The sequence below is a fragment of the Eretmochelys imbricata genome, chromosome 7 (genome assembly GCF_965152235.1).
Source record: "Eretmochelys imbricata isolate rEreImb1 chromosome 7, rEreImb1.hap1, whole genome shotgun sequence".
In the NCBI taxonomy this organism is placed as follows: domain Eukaryota; kingdom Metazoa; phylum Chordata; order Testudines; family Cheloniidae; genus Eretmochelys; species Eretmochelys imbricata.
Genome location: NC_135578.1, coordinates 56,645,551 through 56,670,910, shown reverse-complemented (window position 1 = coordinate 56,670,910; position 25,360 = coordinate 56,645,551). Strand labels below are relative to the sequence as shown.

Here is a 25,360-nt window from a genome sequence, read left to right as displayed (position 1 = left end):
TTGGCTGTGACTAAGGCTAAGATTTTGTCACGGATTTTTTAGTAAAAGTCAGGGACTGGTCATGGGCAATAAAGAAAAATTCACGGAAGCCTGTGACCAGTTCCTGACTTTTACTAAAAATATCCATAACAAAATAGCCAATGGGCAACTGCAGGGCCAGCTGGGAGCCCGTGGCCCCTGGGGGCTGCAGGGGTCCCCCCACCGCCTGCAGCAGCTCAGAGGCACCTGCCACCTCAGGTGGCAGGGCACCCTGTAGCTCCCAGTCGCCGTGGGATGTGGAGGGACCCTGCAGCTCCCAGCCGCCGTGGGCTATAGTGTCACGGAGGTCTTGGGAAGTCACTGATTCGGTGACTTCCATGACCTCCATGACAAAACTATAGCCTTAGCTATGACTAATTGGGAGCAGTGGAGAAGTTGGATTGATAGGAGCTGAGGTAACAGAAGGAGATGTTCTAGGCACTGTTATACAGGAGGGCCACGAAGCAGTGGGAGAGTGCTAGAGGGGAAATATATAAGCTCAAGGCTAATTAAGGTGTGGCTCCCTGTAGACTAGGGAAGGTGGCCTCAAGTTAATTGGAGCACCTGCAGTCAATTAAGGCCCTGTTAGGAACCTTATAAAACCCCCTGCGTCAGGCAGATGGAGGACAGGGAGGAAGGAGAAAGGACTGGAGCTTGGAGGGGTGTTGAGAGATTTGGAAGACCTGAGAATTGGAGTAAGGGAGACCCTGCCCCAGCAGGACAGGGAGACTCCCTTCCCCACAGCATCTAAGGACCAAGGGTAACCCCACTTAAGGGGGACGAGGGTAAGAAACCCACAGGAGTTGAGAGGGGCTGGGACTCAGAGCGAGGAGCAAAGCCAGACCCCTCCCCCGCTTCCCTCCTCTACCACCTTCCTGGGCTAGTAGCGGGGCCCTCGGCACCCAAGAGCAGGGGCAAAGGTGGCATCTTAGCTCCCCGCCCAGAAAAGCACAGGACCCCCCAAACTAAAATCGGCCATCTTGCCACAGCACCCTTAAAGATCAACATCAACAAAAATGCTCTTGAATGTCTTTTATATTAAGTGAAATATAAAATACTTCATCGGTATTAATATTAACACAATAGGAATTATAAAAGTATAAAATACTGAATCTCTAGTGTAAGTACAGTTTACTGTGTCCTTTTCATTTGTCTTTCCTACACGTCTGTACCCAAGAGTCTAGAAAAGAAACTGAAAAAGAATTATAGAGGCATTAACCTACTGGCATTTAGGTTAATGCTAGCTTGTGACTTGATTTGCCAATCCCCACTGCACAGAAATGCCCTGCATAATACTACAGCTAATAGATAAGGTGTCCGTAGATGGCGCTTAAGAATACGTAGCATAGTTCTTGGGTTTTGTCTAGGGGTGCTGATGATGGAATTTGGGTTGTTATTTCTACTTCAAGCGAAGGGGTGCTGCCACACCCCCAGTACCCCCAGTTCCAGCACCACTGGTTTGGTCAGTGAGCGAGCTGCAGACGGCTTCTTTTGTGTAGCACTTTACATAAGCTGTTAACGAACACTGTTCCAGCATACCCTATGTTCCAGCTACCTGAAACATCGCACGATACACACTCTGGGGCGAGGTGGGGAATTGTTCTGGAAAGTCTGGGATACGTTACACAAGCGGTTTTAAAGATACGGAATTTGAAGGGAAAAAAAATCCATACCACAACACAATGCACTAATCTGCACACGCAATTCTCCCCATGAGCAGGGATGAGAAAGCACAAACCAGACGTTAGTCAAATCCAGTAGTGCATTACAGAGAGGAGAGCAGTCCAGGACACTATACAGAATAGAAAAGGGACCCTGCCAATTACCTGTCAAAAGTTTCTCTCTCACACATCTCCAAAAACCGATTCACATATAAACTTCAAACTCTGCTCCTCAGGAGTCCTTAAGGAGTCGTAGTGCCTTTCACAGACGGGAGCAGCACGAAGGAATTACAGAGTTGTTTAAAGACGTCACATACACACCTCAGACCACCACACGTACTATAGGCACTAGGGCATTCCTTCCAGGTGGGTCACACGCAGACAATACCAATTTCACAGCGTTCAGACCAGAAGGGACCGTCCATTATGATTACTTCATCTGACCTCCTACAGACAGAATTTCACCCAGGGATTCCTGCTCCCAGCTCACATGCTTTAGTTCAACCACCAGCTGCTATCGGGGCCAGGGTTGGGGAAGAAGAGGTGGCATTCTTCCAAACTCTGCCCACACAATAAGCTCCGCCCATGGGGGGTACTAAGGCGAGACGCTGTGCACAGTAGATCGTGGAGCTGTTCAAAATACAGTCATGCTGTCACTGGGCTTCTGGAGCCTCGCTCCTCTTAGTGGGGCTTGACCATGCCCATGGGGTCTGCTAGGTCCAGCTCCTCCTTGACCGCAGCGGGTGGGAAATTAAGTGAATTAATTCATCCAGACGCCAATGTGAGATGTCACCCCCAGCCCAGGGCGCAGGTCTGCGACCCGCCCTCTCCTTTATCCCACAAGCAACAAAATAGTTAACAACGTTGGCATTTCAGTCACTGCCTGTGGGCATCTGGGATGCATGGAGCAGTTCACACCACCGAGCTGTCTCTCCAACCTCTCTGCATGGGAAACACTAGTCACATTGAAGTTTTGAGGTGTGCTTGGCAACCATAACAGCTAGAGACTCTGTTTCAACATGCAAGATGAGATTCAGAGAACAAGGAAGTAGCCTCAAAGTGGGAATGGCATGGCACATGGGTGCATGCCAGCTGTTTGCAATCCCTGATCAGCACAATACCTTCCCAGGTGGCCTCACAAGGAAGGTGTCAGACTGGACCTCTCCCGGTACCCTGCACGAGTGTCATTTGGGGTAGAACAATTGCCCCAAGCTACCTTCAAAAGCCTCTCAGAGGGAGGAGTATAACCACTGAAGAGCAACTACATTGGGCTGGGCAAACTTTTTGGCCCGAGGGCCACATCTGGGTATGGAAATTGTATGGCGGGTGATGAATGCTCATGAAATTGGGGTTGGGGTGTGAGAGGGGATGAGGACTCCGGCTGGTGGTGTGGGCTCTGGGGTGGGGCCAGAAATGAGGAATTCAGGGTGCGGGAGGGGGCTCTGGGCTGGGGCGGGGGGGGGGTGAGGGTTCCAGCTGGGGGTGGGGGCTCTGGGGATGAGGGTTTTGGGATGCAGGAGGATGCTCCAGGCTGGGACCAAAGGGTTCAGAGGGCAGGAGTGGGATCAGGGCTGGGGCAGGGGGTGGGGGCACAGGAGGTGGTCGGGGTGCAGGCTCCGGGCGTCGCTTACCTGAAGCAGCTCCTGGAAGCAATGGCATGTCCCCTCTCCGGCTCCTAAGTGGAGGTGCAGCCAGGTGGCTCTGCACGCTGCCGTCTGCAGGCACCGCCCCTGAAGCACCCATTGGCCACGGTTCCCAGTCAGAGGGACTGGCGCTTGGGGCGGGGGCAGCGTGCGGAGCCCCTACGCATAGGAGCCAGAGGAGGGGCATGTCGCTGTTTCTGGGAGCCATGCAGAGCCATGGCACGCATGGAACAGGGCAAGCCCCCACCCCGCTCCCTGGCAGGAACGCGAGGGCCAGATTAAAACATCTGATGGGCCGGATGCGGCCCGCAGGCCATAGTTTGCCATCCCTGAACTACATCCATTCCAGCAAGAGTCTACAGCTGATTAGGGGTTACCACAATACACATAATAAATGCCCAGTCAGAACGGGACCTCCTATGAATGGGGTTCAAATCCATCCCTGCCCAAAAAGTTTGCAAGGTAAATGTGAGACAAGCTGCAGCCAGTGTGACCGAAGGAGCCAAGAGGGAAGAAAGGGTTAGAGTCAGGGAAATCAAATAGCGCGGCTCCATAGGCACCCAGGATTGTGCAGCCTCCCTGGCTGGTGACTTCCTGTAGGGGTCACAGCAAAGGATGGATTCGGAAGATCCTGCCTTTTGATCTACGTGTGGTTTCCACTCACATGGGGCAGCATGGACGCAACCGCAAAAGGAGACGCTAACAGAGGGGTGGAGGGTGGCTGCAGCGAGCAGGACCCAGGAGGGGCGAGCTGCTAAGAGACAAGAGTGGATCACAGGGTACGGTAGAGCTGTGAAAGCTCTCAAAGGGGAGGACAAGCTGCTTGGACCTGATCTGGGCAGCCAGCAGAGGGGTTCAAAGAGAGGAGTGGCAGGATGGGAGCAACGGGCTAGCTGGCTCACCAACCCCTGGTGAATGACATCGAAGGCAGCAGGGAGGAGGACTGAGAAACGGGCAGTGCAGACACTTGCTCTTCATCCATCATGAGATCGACCAGGGCAGCACCTGCACCCTACCTGGGTCTGAAACGTGAGTGACTGGGGGTGAGAAAGTCTGAGGGGGGCCTGGAAATATTGGGGGGCTGATCTAAGTTCCCACCCCTGCACATTTTTCTTAAGGGAGTTGTTCTGCAGGCTCAGAAGTGGAGGAGCTGGAGCAGCCGCAGTGGCACCCGGGATCAGGGAGCAGATAGGAACTGGGGGGATCAGGAGCAGCTACACCTAGTGAGAGGGTCATGAACTGCCAGCACCCCCTTTCCCCAGCTTGAAGACAGCTCCCTCCCCCAACCCCTCTGAATCTCAGCAGCTCCCCATGCAGAGCACCCGCCCTGCTGTCCCTGACTCCACCCACTCCCCTGCCTTTCCCAAACACCTGCACTGCCCCCCGCTCCTCATGCACAGCACCCCACGCTGACTCCCCCCCCACTTCCTCTCCCACCGCCCATGCTTAGGGTGCACCTCCCACCCCATGCAAAGCGAGTTTCTGCCCCCTCTGTCCCACCCCAGCCTCCTCAATCCCTCTCCCCGCAGGGTTAATAGCCAAGGTGACTGTGGCCGTCAAGGGATGGGGTCTTGACCAGAGACCTCGCATAGCTTCCTTCCAGACAGCTAGCACTTTGCCCCCTTCCCTCCCCTCAGGAGCAGGAAAGTGTTGGTAATTACTGTGTTGCCCAGCGTACCACAGCTCGGAGACAAGCGCTGTAGGCCCTTCAGCAGCTAGGCCTTGTAGGTGCTAGCCCTGGTGGGGGCCTAACAGCCACTCAGACCCACAGCTCAGGAAAAGGGAATGGGGTCAGGGCTGGCAGCAAAGGGTGCAGATACCCGAGATACAGAGGTTTAAACAGTTACAGTTCCCAGCGAGGGCTAGCGGTTGCTGTTTGGCCCTGGGGCAGTCCAGGCGAGAGTCAGGGTCCTTCAGGGCTCGTGCCTGGCACACCCTCTCCAGCGCAGTCTCTGTTCAAGCCAATAGGAGCTTTCAGGTTTCCAGGCCAGGCTCCGTTAGTGTCTCTCATTGGGCTCCTCTGCACCGGCTCCCCCGTCCAGCTGCGGCTGCTCCCCCATCAATCTGCCCCCCGCTGTAACGTCCAACCGGCAGCTTGTTCCACAGGGGGATCTGTCCACAGTTCCTGGAGCTTCTCTGCAGCTCCCTGTGACCGTATGGTTCCCAGTCCCTGGCTCTGACCCTTCCCAAGCTGGAGAAGGGGGATGTGCAATGGGGAGAGGCCCATAGGAGCGGTAGACCCCTGCTCTGCAGATCCCTCACAGTGGTTAGACCCTCAGGAGTTTCCCTGTGAGGGTGGGTGGAGCGGTGGCACTGCCCTCCCGGCTGTGCCCACTGGAAGAGCTCTCCCCTTTCAGGATACACAGGGAGGCTAGGGATTCTGCACAGCCCAGGTCGCACCCTCGCTACACTGGCATCAGCTGGGCACGCACAGTTCAGCCCCGCTTACTCTCATGCTGAGCTACCCAAAACCACACCCACGATGCACCCCACACGTGCAGCCTGGGACTTCCGTAGGCTCGGAACGTGGCCAAATCCACCAGAAACACCCCAGGGCCCATCTTTTCCCTGCCAATTACACTTCCTGCCCCCAGCCACTGCAGGGCTGGAGCAGTTAAGAAGATGGCCCCAAGAATTTCCTTCCAACAGGGAAAGGACTTTTTCCCCTACTCAAACAGCTGAACCGCTCTGAATCCCCGAGGGTTGGAGACCAGGCCTGGGAACTGTCAGCCTGAAAGCAGGTTAGTGGTTGTGGCTGCTGCTGTCACTATGTCACTGGAGTGGAGAGAGGGGAGCAAAGAAATGAATGGAGGGATGCTGGAGGTCAGCATTAAAATGCCATCGAGAAGGGGCAAATTTGGCTCCAGTGACACTGGCCCGTGAACATGAAGGGCCTGATCTATAAAGGTATATAGGTGCCTAGAGATGCAGATAGGCGAACATCACAATAGGTTCCAATATTCACCTCTAGGCACCTAGGTACCTTTAACCATCTACCCCAAAGAGCCAGCAGTGGCCAAGCAGCTGCTAATCCTGAGCTCTACAGAGCTCATTTAAACAAAGGGTCTCCAAACTCTCTCACAAGACACATGTTGTCATCCCCATTGTCCAGGTGCAGCCAATCCTTTGGGAAGTTCCTAGAGAGCGAGAAAGCCATATTAAGTATGTGCCCTATTGTAATACACACAGCACATGTCAATGCAAACAAGAGAATCCATAGCAGAAGAGGGGAAATTCATTTCCTGACTGGGAAATTACTGAACACGCACAGTCCTGGATTGGAGTTTAGAGCTGGAAAATGTCCCTGGTTTACCTCCATTAGCAATAATCTACTGTGTGCTCCTGGAATTGTCAGAGCTTATTCTTACCAGCCACATTCCCAGTGTAAGCACTGACACCGATGGAAAGGATCAGCTCTGGCAAAGCTGTTTCAGTGGAATCATTGGGAATGGCTACAGTAACAAACCAACGTTCAAAATGTTTGCCTTACAAGGCACATTCCCGAGGCAGCAATGTGGGGGGGGAGGGACCCAGAAACAGTGAGACAGAAATCACACACCAACCCATTGAGGTCATTTAAAGCCTCCAGCAGGGGGATTTAGCCAAGTTCTCCGTGACGCTTTGTCACAGGAGTGTAGGTACAAACAAACAGGAGCTCAGACAAAGGGAGTCAACACACATTTTATTAGTAAAAAGTTAATCGGCTTAAAGTGTGCGACTAAATAAGCAAAGCTTACATTAAAGTGGCCTGCCAAGAAAGGACTCCATGGAAAGAAAGTTCTAGGAAATACAATATAGTCTCTATGTTCCTTTGTAATCCAGCACTATAAATATTCATGATTCTGGGTTAATGGGGTACCCAGCTCTCTGCCACCACAATAGTTTTTTGTTTATTCTCAGGACCATGAACTTTGGAACCATGAACCTAAATTTGAGGCCTCTGCATTCGTGCATGTTAGCAAACCCAGGAAGGGGGCTGGAGCGGAGACAAAGCAAGGAGCACGTCATGGAAGAGTAACAAAGGTCTGCTTGCAGGTTTTTAAAAAACAGTAATAAGGGCCTTGGGGTACACAGACCTTCCCGCATGTCTGCATCACAACTGCCCGGAGCAGCCTGGGAGAGCGCACTGGTTCCACAACCTACCCACCCCTCTCCTGCACTGCCTCAGAAACCAGGTAGATTCCAGCCTTTCACTCATTCACTGGGCAGGGAGCAGAAGAGGCTTTAAGCGAGAAGCAGCCACCTGCATTATATAACAGCACTACAGAGCAGAGAATGGGGCATCCCCCTCACAAGCCTCTGCAAAGTGAAGGTCAGAAACAGCTAAGCATAACCCCTCGGCCTACCACCCAGCCTGCACCACTTGTGCATTGATTAGGCAGAGGCATGATTAGGCAGTGGTCTGAGCACAGGTCTGGTAGGCAGGATTTCCCCTGAGTTCTAACTGTAGTGAGACCATCCTTGCAGAAGTCACATATGTTAAGAGGTGCTGAAACCCTGCAGCCAGCCCTGGCTTCAACGGGGTCTTAGGACGTGCTTCCGCAGCACCGCCCAATGCCCCCAGGGGATCAAGAGTCTTGCCATGTTTGACATTGTTCTGAAGCCCCCAGCTCCCAGAGTCAGGTGATTACATGAGAATTTCTGCTTTCGTTTTCTTTAGCGGTATATTGTTGTCCTCACAGCTGGGGGAAGAAAAAGCTGAAAAACGTGAATCCTAGAGGTTCGGAAATGCAAATAAAAAAAAAATCAACACGCTGTTTTTTAAATTTTGTGATTTGAGACACACTGTTTCCATGGGCCTGGCTCATCACCTTTGAACCCTCAAGGCTTGGATCACAAGCACTGAATAAATAAGGCCTAGACTATACAAAGAGACCGATACACATAAGTCAGGCTGTGCAGGATAGCATTTCCTCACCTTGACCCACCATGATAACAGGAGTCAAGGTCAATAAAGCACTCAGAAGGCAACAAGCACTGAGATTTGCCTGGAACAGCTTCCCTTATTGCTCTGTGCAAAAGAACAGGCCCTTTCCTCATTCAAATCACCCTTCAAAACTCCCTTCTCGCCCCCAGCTATAAGCTCCAGCCCTCCATTATAACAACTTATTCCTTTGGCTTTCTGATTACTGCCTGCACTCCTGAACTGCCCATCACCACTGCATCTGGGCGCTCAGACAGCCATTTGGCTGGGACGGGAGAGCACAGCTCCCTATTCTGCCCTTCTGGACAGCTCTGTCTCCAAGCAAAGCTTGTCCCTACATGTTCCTTAGGAAGAAGGGAAGCTCACAACAGCCCCTAGCAGTGGTCCGATGCCAGCTTAGCCACGCTGCTGGCAGAAGCTCTTTCTAAAACAAAACCCATGGAGTGAGAAAGCTCTGCCCCTGCTCCTGACCCCCAATACATGAGCTCAGCTGGAGCATCCTGGCTGAACGAAGCTGCAGTTTCTGGAGTGCAGACTGAGATGTCTCCCTGAGTTGCCCTCCAGGACACACAGGTCCTCACGGTGGCATCAGCAGCAGCTCCGTAACTACCACTGTGCTGAAACATGCACTTCCAGCAGGACCAAAACCCCTTGTACACACACTAAGGGCTGAATTTGCTCTCCAAATCCGGTGCAATAGCACTGCAGGGGACAGTTACGTTTTCCGCGTGTGGTCAGGTTAATTACTAACTTGGTGCAAAGTAGACATTTTCCCATGATCCCTTTGGGAAATTTGGCCCAAGAGTCTCTCACAAGTGAGTCCCTCTTGTGTAAACCAAATCATAGTCCCCAAGCTCCGACAACATCTCAGGGACAGGCCACTGTCACCCTTAGTCATCAGAACACATCTATGCAAGGAGAAATCAACAGGACAGCCCAAACCAACCAGCTATTTCTATTCTCCTTTGCTGCCTTCCGGCCTCAGTAACCTGCCCGCTCTCCCTCCCTGGCTCCTGCCTACAGCCCAGGAAAGCTCCTAACGCTATCTTGTTCTATGACCACCCCACAACCATAGAAACACAGGGCTGGAAGGGACCTTCAGAGATCACCTAGTCCATCCCCCATGCTGAGGCAGTAGCAAGTAAACCTAGACCACCCGTGCAGGTGTTTGTCCAACCTTCTTAAAAAACCTCCACTGATGGGGATTCCACAACCTCCCTTGATCACCTGTTCTAGTGCTGATCTACTCTTAGGAAGGTAGGTTGTGAATTGAAGGCACAATAGTAATTCTGGTTAATTTCCCAGTCTATAGCTATCTACCTGAGGAACAGACATTTGACAACCAGCGGACTCTTCAACCTGGCAGGCAAAGGCTGGAAGTTGAAGATAGGTCATCCCCCATTTCATTTTAGTAACAAATGGGAGAAAAAACCCAAAACTGCGGCATGGGGCTGAGTGAAGGAGGCATGGGTGTGGCTGGGGGTTGGACTTGGGGAACTAATACAGGATAGCTTGTGCAGTGGGGCCAGAGAATGCAAGCAGAGTCCTGCTGACCAGGTGGGGGAAAAAGTCCGCCATGGAGATGAATGCTTTTCGGAAGAGCGAAGAGTGTAAACACAGCAAACGTTTTGCAGCATCAACTGAAGAGGGTGCTATCCGGACACTGCTATAATCATGTCACCGTACAGAATGGAAAAATCTGCGTGCACTGGTCCCAGTGTTAGAACAGGACAGACAGGACTTTAGGAAATTCTGATGCTTAGTCACCAGGAGCCAGCAATACCCCTAGCAAATCCTGCAATGTCTCGTCACTTAAATACAGCAAGGAAGGGACTATAGTGCACAAGGCTGCAAAATCAAAATCAATCATATCTAACCAAGCATGATGGGAACTCACTTCCCCCTATTAAAAGAGGTTACTTACTAGGCTACTGAATCTTTCCTAAGTCATATTTAGATGCCCAGAAAAATGAACCACAGGCAGCAGGTCGCAGTGATGGCGTGGGTGGGAAATGCTATCCGAAGAGTGCATGCTTTCCAATCACATCAAAGGTTAGACATTACAGGCATTCGCTTCTCACAGCTAACCAACACCACGTGAGCCCTGTCTGAATGGTCAACTGCAGGTCCAATACAGCAATAAAAGGCCTACCTTCAGTTACACAGACCACCCCGGGGGGAGCTCACCAGAGATTTGCCTCTGCTCTCCTAAACTGGATAGAGCCGAGGGCAGAAAAATCACAATCATCGACACTGTTTGTATCATGGTAGCGCCTAAGAGACGCATCACAGGCTGCTCAGTGGTAGACACTGTACCGACAGCTCAAAGACAGTCCCTGTCCCTGGAGACGAGCTCTGCACTTACGGAAAGATTATTGCAGCGCTGTCACTAGAACTGATCAGTGATGGTCAGTCACGACCTATAAGAAAATAGTGCTTAGCATTCATTTATGAAATTAAACATTTCTTGTTAAAAACTATTTTCTTCCTAGTGGACCTGGCTACAGATATAAAAATATGACCCACTTATTAAAAGAGAGATCTTGGCATTTTGCTTTTGTATTGAAACTACACATTGTATTTTTCTTTTTTCAATAAATAAGGAAGCCCTGTTAAAAGCAAAATTTACTCATCTGCACCACAAAAACTACTTCAATATTAAAAGCTAAATGAATTTTTAAAATCCAATGTACTTTTCACCACTGATGTATGTTTGCTTCCTTTGCAGATTTCACTCTGCTTGGACAATGGGATTGTCTTCATTGCACCATTTAGCTCAAGTTCATACGTTCGAGTTCTTGCCCGCTCACATGAGAGCAGCCACACAGAGCAATTGGATGAGCAGAGATTGGATTAGCAGCTGAGCTGGAAATCAAGTTGTTGCACACACACTGCATTAACTTAGCTGGAGTGTCAGCAGCAACACCTCTCTGACAGGCCATCTAGCTCAAGTTTAAAGCACCCCTTAACCTAAGCTAGAGATTTGCATGTGTGGGCAGGAATCGAGTGAGCAGCAAAACCCGAGGTATACCTCAAGCTAACAATGCAGCGAAGACAAGCCCAATGAAACTGGTCAGTTTCACTTTTCTCAAACAAGCCATGTCAGAGTCTGATTTCCCTGCACTAGCAGAAAGCTGTGGTTTTGGGGTTACAAGCACCAAGATAACATTAAATAAAAAGCATCTGTTTAAAAAAACCCTCTAAATTTGGGGGTTGAACTGCTGCCTGTAAGACACAAAAACCAAGGGAAGAATTACAACTGACTGGAAAACAGAACGTTCACCCAGCGGGAAAGGTTGACAGGTGGAAATTTGGAATGAAAAGTTGAAATGGTCAAGTTTTTCACAGAATGGGAATTCCAATATATTTTGATTCAGAAACTTTGAAACATTTTGACAAGGTACAAACATATAAACGTATTAAAATATTATCCTCCGAGTCAAAAGAAAACACTGACATTATCAAAATGAAACATGACAAAATGATTTGTTTTGACACTTCTGTCAAATTGTCGAAACAGAGACGTTCCTGCAAAACATTTCAACCAAACCACATCTTCTGACAGCAACTGTTCCAAAATGTTTCAACCAGCTCTAGTTAAGGCCACGTCAACTCCCCGGGGACGACAGTGGCATAGCTACGGTGCCGTAACTATACTGGCATAACCACATAGTATAGACACAGACTACAGTGATGGGAAGGGTATTTCTGTCACTGTATGAACCATCTCCCCGAGCGACAGTAACTAGGTTAATGAGGCTTCCAACGACCTTGCTGTGTCTATGCCGGGGCCTAGGTTGGCATAGCTCTGTCGCTTAGCGGTGTGGGTTTTTCAGATCTCTGAGAAACATCAGCCTATCCAAGCTTAAGAATTTATTTACCCTTAGCACCACCTTTACTTGAGCACCACCACACCGTGGCCTGGTGGGCATGCTTGCATCCGCCCTAGTTACATCCCTCAGTGACAATGAGGAGCACGGCTTTACAATTGCATCTAGCAATCAATACAATAATAGCGCACCGGACAGGTGGATCATAGACTCAAAACTTTAAGGCCAGAAGGGACTATCATGATCATCTAGTCTGACCTCCTGCACATCGCAGGCCACAGAACCTCACCCACCCACTCCTGTCATGGACCCCTAACCTCTGGCTGAGTTACTAAAGTCCTCAAATCATGATTTAAAGACTTTCAAGTTACAGAGAATCTACTATGTACTCCAAATGGTTTTAGTTGCTTTTAACTTTGCCAAACTTTAACCATTTGGGCTGAAATTTTCCACTCTGGGTGTCTGACTCAGGCTGTTTTCAGTTTGGGTTTTTTGAACATTTAAGATAAAACACTTCGCTGTTTCTGAGATTGAGCTTAAAGAAAAACACGTGGCCCACATTTTAAAAAATTCTTTCAGACATTTGGGTGAGAAATCAGTGCCCCCATGGTTTGGAGCAAGGGCTTGGAATTTGTTGGGGGGGGGAAATCACCCTGGTGCCAAGAATGTGCCTTTTGCCACCCCTCTGAAAATTTGCCCAAATTACAAATCTTCAAAAAATTAGTTTGCACGCATAGGCCCCAACTCCATGGAGCACCCACAGAAAAAAAAAGTGGATGCTTAGCACCCACTGGGGGCCCCCACCAATCAGCTCCTCCCACTTTCCCCCAGTGGGCCCCACCGATCAACTCCTCCTCCTCCCTCCCAGTGCCTTCCGCCCGCCACGGATCAGCTGTTCAGCAGCAGGCAGGTGGTACTGGAGGGGAGGGGGTGGAGTGAGGTCGGGGTGCACTGCGGGGGAGTGGGAGGAGCTGATTGGTGGGGCCCACCAGTGGGCGCTAGGCAGAACAGGGAAGAAAGAGGCGGAGCAGGGGTGGGGTCTTGGGGGAAGGGGTGGAGTCAGCACCCCCAGGGAAATCAGAGCCTGTGTTTGCACATGCTCAGTAGAGGCTTGTTAGGGTTATTTATCCAAAGATTCTATCTGCCCCGAACATGCTCCAGGAGCCTGGGGCTGAGCAGGACTTCCCCTGCAATTGTTACTCTTAACTGCTGTGGGCTGTTAGTCACCAGAACCAAGAGACAGGAGACTTGCCACTACCCTCAGGGCCTCTCCAGCTGGCACCCAGGCTGAGAGAAGGAAGCTAGCTGACTCATGCAGAAGGGACAAGAACTGGACCTATGGGGAGGGGTGGTGGAGGGTAGTAGATTGGGACACAGAGCCGAGAGGGAAGAAGGCTGGCTCTGTAGGGAGATAGAAAGCTAGCAGGGGCAAATGGAAGGAGGAAGACTGGGACTAGCATGGAAAATCTGGGGGTGGAGACTGAGAAAAGACAGAAAGATCCAGGCCTGGGGGAGAACCGAGGAAGACAGGTAATGGTCACACTAAGATGTGTGAATTCTGTAAAGGTAATTCTGAATTCTTCCCAGTACTGCATTAAAAAAAAAAAATCATATTGGCTGCTGAGAAATCTGAGCTGGTGGGTCACCGGTACATCTTATTCTGATGCAGATTTTGACTGGAATAGGATAAAATAAAACATTCAGCAGTCCTTCTCCTAGCTCTCACATTTCTTCCAGAGAGTTTTCTCTCCAAACAGTTCATTTCCCACGTTGTTATATATTCTGAATTCAGTAACTTTGACCATTTGCATTTTCCTAGGGGCCAAAGTTTATGAGGATTCAAAACGACTTCTGGGGCAAAGTCTTAATGTGATGTTGAGCCGCTGCACATTCGGGAAGCTGCTGCAGACCTTGGTAATAAAAGGCAATTTATATCGGTTAAACAGGAAGAGGCTGTTTTTAGACCATTAAACAACTCTAGGAGTGCCGAGCTTGCCTATAGTAAACATGCCCAAGTGAAAAACAACAAGTCATCAGGATTTCTAAATCAATAACCAATCAACCTCCCAGTCAGCCGCTCCCTGCAGGGGATCTTTCAGCCTTGCAAACGCTGGAGTGGATTAAAATGCTGAACAAGGTATCCTCTCTTCTGCCAGGGAAGCTAAACATTTCTGTAACCTTAACTCAGTCAGAGGCTCAGATAGAAAAGATGACAAAAGCCAAAAAACCTGCTCAACAGGATCAAGCCAATGGCTCATCAGTATCACGGGGCAGAGAGGGCAGATTTCAGCACTAGCCGAAGGCAGCTTGGCTGCAGACTGACCCCTGCAACCGTTAGGATCCAGGGAAGCAAGAGTATTTGGTGTCCCCACAGGGAAAGGATATAGGAACCTACTTACCTGCGGGGAAACCCTGTACTAAGCTGTGCAGGAGGACTCCGCATAAGGAATCATACAGCACCCTGAGGAAGAAATCTAACAGACTCTCCAGTGGAGAATGGAATAATGAATCACGGCGCCCTCTTCTGACTAGGTACTCATCTGGGTCCCTGCTTCTCAGGTGGCCAGATCTTCTCCAGCTGGGTCGAGGAGAGGAAAAGGGAGATTAGTAAGGGAGCACATTCATTACAGCAGGTACCCTGCTCCAAAGAGCTAAATGAGACACAGAAAATGAAGCCATGGCATGAAGTAAGTCTACAGTTTGGGTAAGCGAGAACATAAGCATTAATGATGGGGCAGGGGGGAAGACCAGGGCCATCTGGAAAGGGGGTGGGGGAAGGGCACTTTACAAACACAAATTGGGAGTGTGTTCCAGGCTTAGGGAGCAGCAGGGTAGAAGGCACAAAGCAGAGAAGGTAGGAGCAGTAGGTAGGCCAGAGACCTAGGGGCAGTCACGGGGGTGGAGGGAGATGAAAATGAGCATTGAGGTGGACAGACAGGATGTGCCAACTGATGATGAACCGGGTTGTGATGTGGTGGTAGGCAGAGAGCTGCTGGGAGAGGATGTAGCTAAACAGTAACAGAGAAAGATCACAGTGGCAGCGATATGGCGATATTCTGGACAGACCAGTGCAGGGAGAAACTTACAGGGGCTAAAGCAAGAGACTACCACGGAGAAGGGTTTAGCAGTGGGGAGAGAGGAACAGATGGACAGGTATGACAGAGGGGCCAAAGGGTAGGAAGAATCAAGGACATGGATTATAGGCCTGGGGGAGACAGCGGAGACCTGCCACGGAGAGAGAAAAGGAGACAGGGGAGGTCAGAAAGAAAGATTTACACACAGGCTGTGGGACAATTGTCGGCACTGTCAACTCTGGCGGTATTTGCAGTTTTTCAAAAAGCCCCAGCTGCTGGAGTCAAGCAATGCCAGGAGAATCTCTGCTTCCATTAAAAAAAAAACGCTTCCAGACTTCATGGTTAGAGAAAAGGTTGAAACCTGACCTCAGTGCTCCCTAACAGCACAGAAGCCCCAAGGTACAATAGGTAATCCTTGACAAAAATGAATCAATTTTTAAACCACTCCGGGGCGGGGGGGGGGGCAGGAGGGGGAGATATTCTGCAAGGGAGGGGCTGACTTGTGAATTTGCAACACTGACACCACCAATGAGCTGTGCTGATCCCGCATTTAGACATTCAAGCCCACAGCGGGGTGCTCAATTCATAAACCCAAATGCAGACTTGGATGGCTCTTTGTCCCCCTCTAGTGGTTAGGCCAGGTAGAGACATTTCTGAGTCTGCTACTGCCTGCAAGCTAACAACCTGGGTCCATTCACCCCGGCAATAGAGGGAGATACTTTTAGATCTAGACACACACACACACCCCACGGCCAGTCCACGCAGATTAAGCCTGCATTCTAATTTAAGCATTACGTCTGAGTACTCGTGCTTGCGATGCCTGTAGGAACCCTGTGTATAGTGAGATTAACCCTTGCCCATTCTTAAACACCTGGCTAGAAGGTTGGTGTGACCTAATTTAATTTCTTTCCTACTTCCTGGACCCTTGACACAATTTTATTCTTGTTGCACTTACAGATTTTCTTCTAATGAATTTCCTATAGCTCCTATTTCACTTATGATGTAGTCGGGAGCCAATCAAGAGAAAAGCCCTCAGTGTGGTTAATTAACTCACCTTTTAAAAAAAAAAAAATTCATGCTGCAGTTCCTAGGCTCCCAGAACTTACATAGATCATTTCAGCCATCAATGAAAGGCAGCCACTTCTGGGGGTACAATGTGGCAGCTATTTAACAGTGTACAGCAGCACCACACAATAGGTTAGGACAGGAAGTGAAGTCTAAAATAGCCAAATAATTATGTTCCACTCACTGCAGTCTTAACAGTTGAATTTCAACCTGTGGACTGATGACTCTGGGCATTACCCTGTGTGGTGCAGAGTACCCTCAGCTCCAGATTAGCCTCTCGGGGGCACATGGCCCAGTGTGTGTCAGATGCTCACCAGCTAAGGATGCCATGGTGGCCACAGAGTGCATCATGCAGAAGCGGAGAGCTCCAGATAGCTTTGAGACATCTGACCTGGACACATGAGGCAGGTTAGCATCATTGCTGCTTCGCAAATAGGGCAGAGGTGGAAAATGAGAGGTCAGCCAATGAACTGGGAGTAGAAGCCAGGTCTCGGGACTCTCAGTCCTCTTGCCTTCACCAATAGAACAGCCTTGCTTTGTCTCCACCTGCCACCTCCTCCCCCCCCCCCAACCTTGTCCCTGTCAGCGAAGCATACCTCTATTGCAAGGGGAGACCCTGAGATGCATGCAGGCTGCAGAGCCTAGCACTGATGCAGATGTTGCTGCGAGACGGAAAAAGCCAGTGTTGGGGCTGGAAGCTCTCAAGTTGTTAAATGCAACAGACTAACCCCTTACCTGCTGTTTCCCCTGGCAGGTTGCAGGAGGGCCTGGTTGGCTGTCTCCCCAGGGTGGTCTGGGAATGAACTGACTATTCACATTGCTTCACTGACCTGCAGCTGAGAGACGGTCACGGTGAATGAGGACAGGTGGGTAAAGGCTGCTGGAGACAGTGTACACACGCACAGTAGCCATCTCACTGTTTGCAGTTGGAGATGCAATGCAGTGGAGCTGCAGTCGTGGAAAGGGTTTTAAGGCAGTTTTCTCTGTAAGCTTTATTGGACATTCCCCATCTAATGTCTATGGTTTAAAAAAATAATCCTAAACCACCTACTTCTTGCTTGAAATTTAGCATTTGGGATCTTGTGGCATGGAGAACTTTTGTGGGAAAGCTCAAGATCAATTGAGCAAAGGGCTCTAGAGATATGTGCGTGGGGTTTTTCACTTTTTGAAAAGTCTTCTAACTTCTCTGGGAACAGCATGTCAAAACCGACTCAGTCTAAGAGCACCTACCGGTAGCGTGGTTGATTCATTTGTCCTATAGAAGACTTAGTTCACTGGACTGTATCTGGACTTCAGGACTTAGTGTGTGGGCAGGAGAGGAATGATTTAGGGCATAAGGCTCATTAAAAGAGGCTGGGTGGTTAATTTTGGAGTTATTACCATGAATACTTAAACCCTTTGCAAGCTCATTGAGGTCTCTGTGGAGGTTATAAACTTCTTGAGATCTGGTTGAGTGTATAAATCTCATAGGTGTGCAGCCTGGTAACTGTAATTCCAGTTTTGGCTGATTGCTAATTTCACAGGGTTGTTACTGTGTCAAATCCTTCAGTCAAACCGGCCTGGGTGAAGGAATTTAGAACCCACACAATGTTTCTGCAAATCTTCTAATTTCCACAAATTAAACGAGGTGCTTCCCAATCCCACAGGTCTAAATCCCACTGTGAAGACTGCAGTGAGTGGAACAGGCTGTGTGGGGCTGTGACACAGGCTAGCTTCTGACCGTGTTGTACATTCCTTGCCAGGGTGCCAGACCTCCTGTGCTCCATCCACAAGGGGCTAAGTTTGCTGCACTTAGGCCCTAGGCTGTGATTTCGAGTTATCCAGACATCCCACCCCTTTATTTCATGTCATTACCACTTCCAGGGCGTTAGCAAGTCGCTGTGGAGTGGGCGCTATTCTGCACATGACTGTCAAAGGGCAGCAGGTTGGTCCAATCAAAACCCATTTCCTCTGGAACAAATAGCACAACTCCTCCATGGAGGCAGAGCCAGGAGCCAGGCAACAGAACCAAATGAAGGGAAACTCACGCCAAACATTGGGACGTTTCCCTCAAGGTGAAATCAGTCAAGATGTGGCACCATCTCTAAGGGGAAGGGGAAGGGGTTTTGCCCCATTACTTGGGGCATTGAAAACGGGACAGAACAAAGTGCTGCAGAAGAGACTGGAGGGAACAATCCTGCTTGGGCCCCACTCAGCTCATGACTCCCTGGGCATCCTTGGGCACCCACTATTCTGTGCCAGGCAACAAACAGGCTACCTTCCCCCCCACGAGAATATTTCTAGGCTGCCTGGCCACAGGAACAACCTTGAGAATGTGAGCCGAGAGGAACAGTTGCAGCGATGCCTGCCTGAGTCTCCAAGGAGCCTGAAACAAACAGAGGTGTGAACTCTCCCCCTCGCCTCAGTTCAGGCCCTATGGACTGATTCTGTGGCCTCGGAAGCAGACATTTCCCCCAAACGTGTCAGAACGCAGCCTTTTGCTGTGGCACTGGCTATCGTCTTGTCTCCTTGCCCTGCTGGGACTTGCCTGCCGCGGCCTTGCACTCTCCATCTTCCCCCCACAAAGGGGGGTGGGGAGGGGGTCGGTGGGTCCCAGCGCTAGCTCCCTGCACTGCTCCAGGCAGCTGCGAGCAAGAGCTGGAGTGTAGCTTGCGCCCAGCGGGAGCCATTAGCACAGGCTGGCAAGCTGGGCTGCCTGGAGGGGAGTTCAGCAGCTGAGGCCTGGGGAGGGATGAGTGCTGAAGCAAGCGATGAGCTCCAGACTGCTCTGGCACATAGTGGGGGTGGGGGGTGCAGGGAAGGGTTTGGAACTGGGCCATTTCAACAATGCAAGAGCCAGGCCCAACTGTTACATCAATGAATATTTTCTACTATGAGCCGCGGCGCCCTGTGTTTGGGGGTGGAGGGCAGGAGGGAGGGAGAAGGCAGGCTCACCTTTACACAGAGTTTAGTCTCATTGCTCCATGGAGAACAGGGCCTTGCAGACATGTATGCGCCCGCTCCAAGATTCCAGAAGGCTCAGGATTTCCTGGACTGCACTGCTCTCCTCCTCCCCCCTCGCTGGATCCTGGGCCTACACTACCCCACTTACGCCAGCTATCCCCTTAGCCCCACCTGTGCAACTGCTGTCCCAACTCTCTCTCCTCCAACTCCCACCCCCTCCACACCAAAAACCCTGCCCTCCCCAAGGTTTCCAGTGACATCTTCCCGGCACCGTAGCATTCCTATTTTACGGACCAGGGAGATGAGGGGCAGTGAGGCTAAGGGACCCGCTCAAGGTCACTCAGCATCAGACCCAGGAGTTCTGGCACCCAAGTCCACGCTGTAACGACATGAGACACCGCCACGTTGCTATTACTAAGAGTGAAAGCAAGCGCTTCAATTCCCTCTGAGGACAGAGCCCAAAGAAAGGAAATCAATTACTACTTGCAGGACTCATATTTATGCCCTTTAGCCCATCCCCTTTCAGCATCGGTCTGCACATGCATACAGCACATCCCCTCCCATACACTGGCTACACAAGGATAAAAGCTCGGAGTACGCACAGGCAACTGGTCTTCTGAAGACCGTGTTGGATCACACATTATCAGGCAAGCGCAATTTCCTCTCATTCACCATGGACGAGGCACTGGGACAAAGATACAGCACTCCTCATTCAGCTGACAGTCTGTTGACGCTTACACCAGCCTCCAGTTCCAAGGCAGGGAATGACATGAACCCGGTACGCCTGTGGGGCAAAGTGCATCTGCCACCAGCCAGCGAGATAAGCTGTCCCCTGGGGGCCGGCAGCAAAAAATTGTGTGAGAAACATCACTGTACCTGCCACCAGTTAAAGGAGCGGTAGAAAGCGGGACATGAGATAGATCTGTATGGGCAGAGGGGCATGATGCATCTGCTACGTGGCCCTGAATGACAAGGATCCAGATTCAAAGGTAACACACTGGGGCTAGATGAGTCAATGCTTCTCCCCACCTGCAGTCTCTGTTGGTAGGAACAGTCTCCCAGGCCCCCTGCTGGAAGGAAAGATACATGCTTACCACATCAGGTACTGTGCAGTTAGAAGGATATCGATCCTGTAAACACCTGAGTCTCCACCACATACATAGATTTTTTTTTTTTTAAGTGACAAGTTGAAATCAAAAGAGGACACACAATCAAAAATAACTGCGCACAGACTTGTGCCAGAATAACTAGAGGTGAATTACAGCCTACTTTGTTATTTTGGTTCCAGTTTGTGTGTAGACAAGTCCTTATGGTTTAAGGCCAAGCATTTCAGAATTGGGTGTCTATTCTGTCTGCAAAGTATCCACAATTTCTCCCAAAACTGTTTAAATGGATAACCTCACTATGATCAGTACCCAGGCTTGGGCAGTTTAACCAAGTCAGTTAGGACAAACACCATTGGTTTAGGCAGATCTCAAGGTTATACCTTTCCCATCCATACCTGCACAGAGTTCTAGCAGGGAACATTTGCTACATTCTCTTAAGAAACCTTAGTGACCCCGTGTAGATCTTGATGAGAACTGTTAAGCATAGCCAATTTTGCAAATTACACTGACAATTCTAACGAAGCAAGGTGATTGTTCAAGACAGCCAGTGGATTCTCTTTCTTGTTAAGACATTACTCTGTTCTCCTGTGCTATAGATAAGTGCTGAAATATTAACTGTAATAGTTCAGAATGCAAGTGCTTATAGTAGCAATAACAGTGGTTATATCTTGGCATTTCAGGCAACCAGATGCTTTGATCCTTGAAACATTAAGTTTGGGGAAGGAATTCCCACCCTTTCCCTAATAGCTTCTCTCCTACCGTCAGAGCTGCCCCCTCCCCCAATGTATTTGTCTACAGAGACACATACATGGCATTCAGCTGGGTATAAGCCCACAACCTTGACTGGTCTAATTAAATAGCATTTCTACTATAGCACTCATCTACAGGTGCCAGAGCACTTCAAAAAAGGTGGGTAAGCCCCATTCACGGTATTTCTATCTTGCATGGGCACAGACCTAAGGGAAAAGACCACTCAACACCAACAGTCTCAAGTCTGGGCATCTACATTTCGGCACCACCTGAAAGTGGCCCAATTTTCTGAAATGCTGAGCACCTGCACCTCCTGCTGAAGGTGAGGGGACTCCCATGGTTTGAAACCCCTGTTTCCAGAGAGGACCCTCAATTGTTAACCTTTACAAAATATTTTGCACTCTCTCAAATCACTTTACAGACAGTTATGAGTCCGGTAGATAAGTACTGCCACCAATTTACAGCTGGAGAAATGGACATGTGGACAAGTCTTGACAATACTGCTCAGTAAAACTAAAAAAGAACCACACTGGAGCCTGCAGCAGCAGCAGCACAGCCCTGGGCATAGGCAGCACGTGCAGGGAAGGAAGCAGTGAAACTAACAAGGATTATATTGGTTTCACTCTGCTGCTGCTGGGGGAAGCTCTGAGCAGAGAGGCATCACACCTGGGGAAAGGATCGCCCACAGACCACGGCTACTGGAGAGGTGTGACAAGACCTACCCCAACCCGCCCTTCCCATAGAAGCCTGGAGCCTGTGGAGCAGATAGTGAACTGCCCCACCCCAAAGACTAGTGCATGGAGTGTGGGGTGGAGGGGGGAAGAGGAGAGAAAACCCCTGCCCTGTTCCAGCAGTCAAGAGAGGGCACCCACTTCAAAAGTGTCAGACACTTGCTAGTCGAGGGCTGATAGGAAAGATAGTGCTTTCAAACAAGGTTCAGGGTCAGCATCCTGACGGGAATCCAGGCTCACAAAACACTGAAGCATATTAGAAAGCAGAGACAGGACGACTTCCGTACCCCAATTCTGAAGTTTACACGGTGCAGCTGGGCCAACATGCCCAGAAATGATTTTGGCATTGCCTTGACATTGCTCCTTGTCTCTGCGGGAGGTGTACCATAAGGCCAGGCGAGTATATTTTGGTATTTATACACACGTTCTGTTGTTAGAAACGGACAGAAGTAAGCTCAGAAAACATTTCTTCATTACCATTGGATTCCAGAGTGGAATTTCAGACTCAAGAAAGCCCATAATTAATTTAAATTCCATCGCTAAGGCACTTGAGTCAGATCAAATCTCTAACTGCATGGCCTAGTGACCAGAAGAGAATACCACACTCGGCAAAAAACATATCCTTTGAAAGGAATCGGCCCCAACCCCTCAACCTGAATTTCCTATTTTGATCACAATTACAAATGAGGCGGGCGAGTTACTCATAAAATCCATCAGCAGAGTTTTTGCAATCAGTGGATGTAACAAATGCACATCAGATAGAGAACATAAGGGCTGTACAACTCCCCAGCAGCGTCCGGATGCTTCAGTGCTCCCAGAATACTTGTAGATGCAAACCCAAGTGAGCAGCCTACAGAAAGCAAAGCCCCAGATGTTCAAAATGCCCCAAGATGGAGCGAGAGCTGTCCCGCTCCATCACTTGCTGGCTTACTGGACTCACCCCATCTCCTCTAATTAACGGGGGGAAGAAGGAGTTTGCAGCCCAGGATGGGGGGAGGCGAACATGGGCTGTCTTGGATTTGAGACCTGCAGTAAGCTTCATTCCCGGCTGGTTGCTTCTATTCCCCCACCCCTCCCCCCCGGACACTCAGCTACAAGAGAAACGAGGAACTTTTCATCCGAAGTGGGGTAATCTCGGAGCCGGGAGATGCTGCTTCAATCAGGAAGCAAGATCCCCGCTTTATTCCCTGCCTGGGGCGGTCCCAGTCCCTGCTGTCACTTCCCCAGCTCAGGCTGGGGCGATGCACTGCCCAGAGCCTCGACACGCTTCTCAACCCCCGGCGACACTAACGCGCGTTCTGCTCGGGGAGCGCAGCCGGAGTTTGGCTCCTTCGCAGCCTCCGGCGCGGTGCAGCTGTTTGCCGCACCTGGAACGGGACAAGCCCCCCGGGGCAGCTGCTAGCTCCAGCCCGGGCCAGGAAGCGCTGGGCAGGGAAGTTCTTGCGAGCGGGGCGGGCAGGCGGATCTGCCCAGCCAGGGGCCAGGTGCCGGCAAACTTGGCCCGGGAGCCCCCGGCACTCTCACCTACCGGCTTTGCAGGGGTCGCGGTACCCCGGCTGCTGCTCCAGGCTCTCCTCCTCCGCCAGCGCCCAGGAGGCGGGCGCGCCGCGGGCAGCCGGCACCCGCAGAAGTAGCAGCAGCAGCAGGGTCCCGAGAGGGGCAGCCCGGCCCATGGCGGCTGCAGAGCGGAGCCCGGGGAGAGCGCGCAGCCCCTGGCCGGCGGGGAGGGCTTGGGGCGGCTGCAGCGGCCGCCGGGCACTGCACGGAGCTCCCCGCGCCCGCTGCCTCAGCCGGGGGCGATGCTGCTGCGCTTGCAGCTGGGGCAGGGCAGGAGCCGTGCCGGGCTCCCGCCCCCGCCGCGGCCTGGCTGGGCTCGGCCCCCGTCACTCAGGGCAGGGGGAAGCCAATCCGCAAGCACCCGCGCCCCAGCTCCTCCTTCCAGGGGAAGCCCTGAGAGCCCTGGGGGGGGGGGGGCGGCGGCGGGGCAGAGTTGTGGGTGGGGGGCCCGCTCCGGGCTCAAGGTTCCTTCGCCTCCTCCGAGCTGCTGCTGGTGCGAAGCAGAAAGGGGCAAAGAGCCGGGCCCACGAGCGCACCTGGGCTCCCCCAGCCCGCAGCCCCACCTGCGCGCCTGTCTCCCGGGGCTAGACCGGGAGCCCAGACCTGCCCGCAGCGCTGGGGGAGATCCCTGGCTTCCCCATCGCCCGGAGCAGACCTAGCCCGCAGCGCTGCAGCAGCCGGCTACCCTGTTCTCCCAGCCCTACCGACCGTCTACCCTGAGAGAAGCTGCTTCCCTACAGAAATGCCTCCCTGTGCCTCTGAGCACACACTCCTAGCTGTCACCTACCAGCCCACACTGGAACTCATACAGTATCAAACAACTACAAGCCATACTTCATAGGGTCCCCCCCACAAACATTTTTCTTGAACCCCCTCTTCTGGCCTTCAAACAACCTCTCCCACCCCCTGCCTTTCCAAGCTCATCATCAGAAGCAAACTCCCTGCAGATCAGGACACACCCTCCCCCCCCCCCCACACACACACACAAAACCACCCCCTACAACACACCCTCAAGATCCCTGGGTCCTTCACATGCTTATCACAAGATGTGGTCTGCCTCATCCAGTGCACTAGATGCCCCAACAGCTGCTAAGCTGGGTGAAACCAGACAGTCACTACACTCCAATGAACTCACACAGGAAAATGATAAAAGACAAAAACACCACATCACCTGTGGGTGAGCCCTTCTCACAAAGAAGGGATCACTATATATCTGACCTCTCAGTCCTCATCCTCAATGGGAACCTGCACAATACTTTCAAAAGACAAGCTTGAGAGCTTCAGTTCATAACCTTGCTACATACTAAAAGTCATGGACTGAACAGACACACTCGATGTATGGCTTATTACAACAATCGGTAACTCACTAACAACCTCTGCCCCCAACTCACTATGACTGGAGCGATCTTAATGGTCCATTTCACCTCCAATGGTCCATTGAATAATGTGTTAACTACTACTTCTAAGCAATCATTGCCACCTTGTGTTTAGCTGTGACACTCTGAGTACCTTCCCCAGACCTGAAGAGCTCTGTGTGAGCTCAAAAGCTTCTGTCTCACCAACAGAAGTTGGTCCAATAAAAGACATTACCTCACCCCCTTGTCCCCTACCACTTACAGAGAGGGAAACTGAGATTAAGTGTTATGTCCTTGGTCACACAGCAAGCAAAGGACAACACTCCAGTCTTCCCAGTGCCTACTTCTCTGCACCAGCCACTGGAGTCTCACCCAGCAGCCCATCTGTTGCTCCAGCCCAGGACTCTCAAGCTTTGCCCAGAACAGGTTCAGTAGTTACCCCAGTACCCCTTTAAAACTATTCAAACCAGCCTCAGAAAGACAACTGAGAACAAGTAGCCAGCACTCAGACGCGGCTTATGGAAGTGGCTTGTGATCCAGAGCAGTGAGCCAGCCTATGAGCCTCCTAGCCCTGAGGACCAGCAAGGACTCCCACAGGATCTTCGCCAGCCTCTGGTCAGCCAAGCAGCCATCCTACAGATGGACTAGTCACCTCTGCAGCCAGCCATATGCACAAAGAGCCCCTCCCTTCCTAATCCATCTA

At 51.0% G+C, this 25,360-nt stretch overlaps 1 protein-coding gene across 1 annotated transcript in view; it reads right to left on the bottom strand.

The window, feature by feature from the left end:
- The window catches only part of TLL2 (tolloid like 2), a 175,352-nt gene extending 151,934 nt beyond the window's left edge, over nt 1-23,418 (bottom strand). Inside the window, exon 1 of the mRNA XM_077821485.1 lies at nt 23,274-23,418. Coding sequence (XP_077677611.1) covers nt 23,274-23,418 — 145 coding nt within the window. The remainder of the gene's footprint in view (nt 1-23,273) is intronic.
- Nucleotides 23,419-25,360: the final 1,942 nt, after the last annotated feature.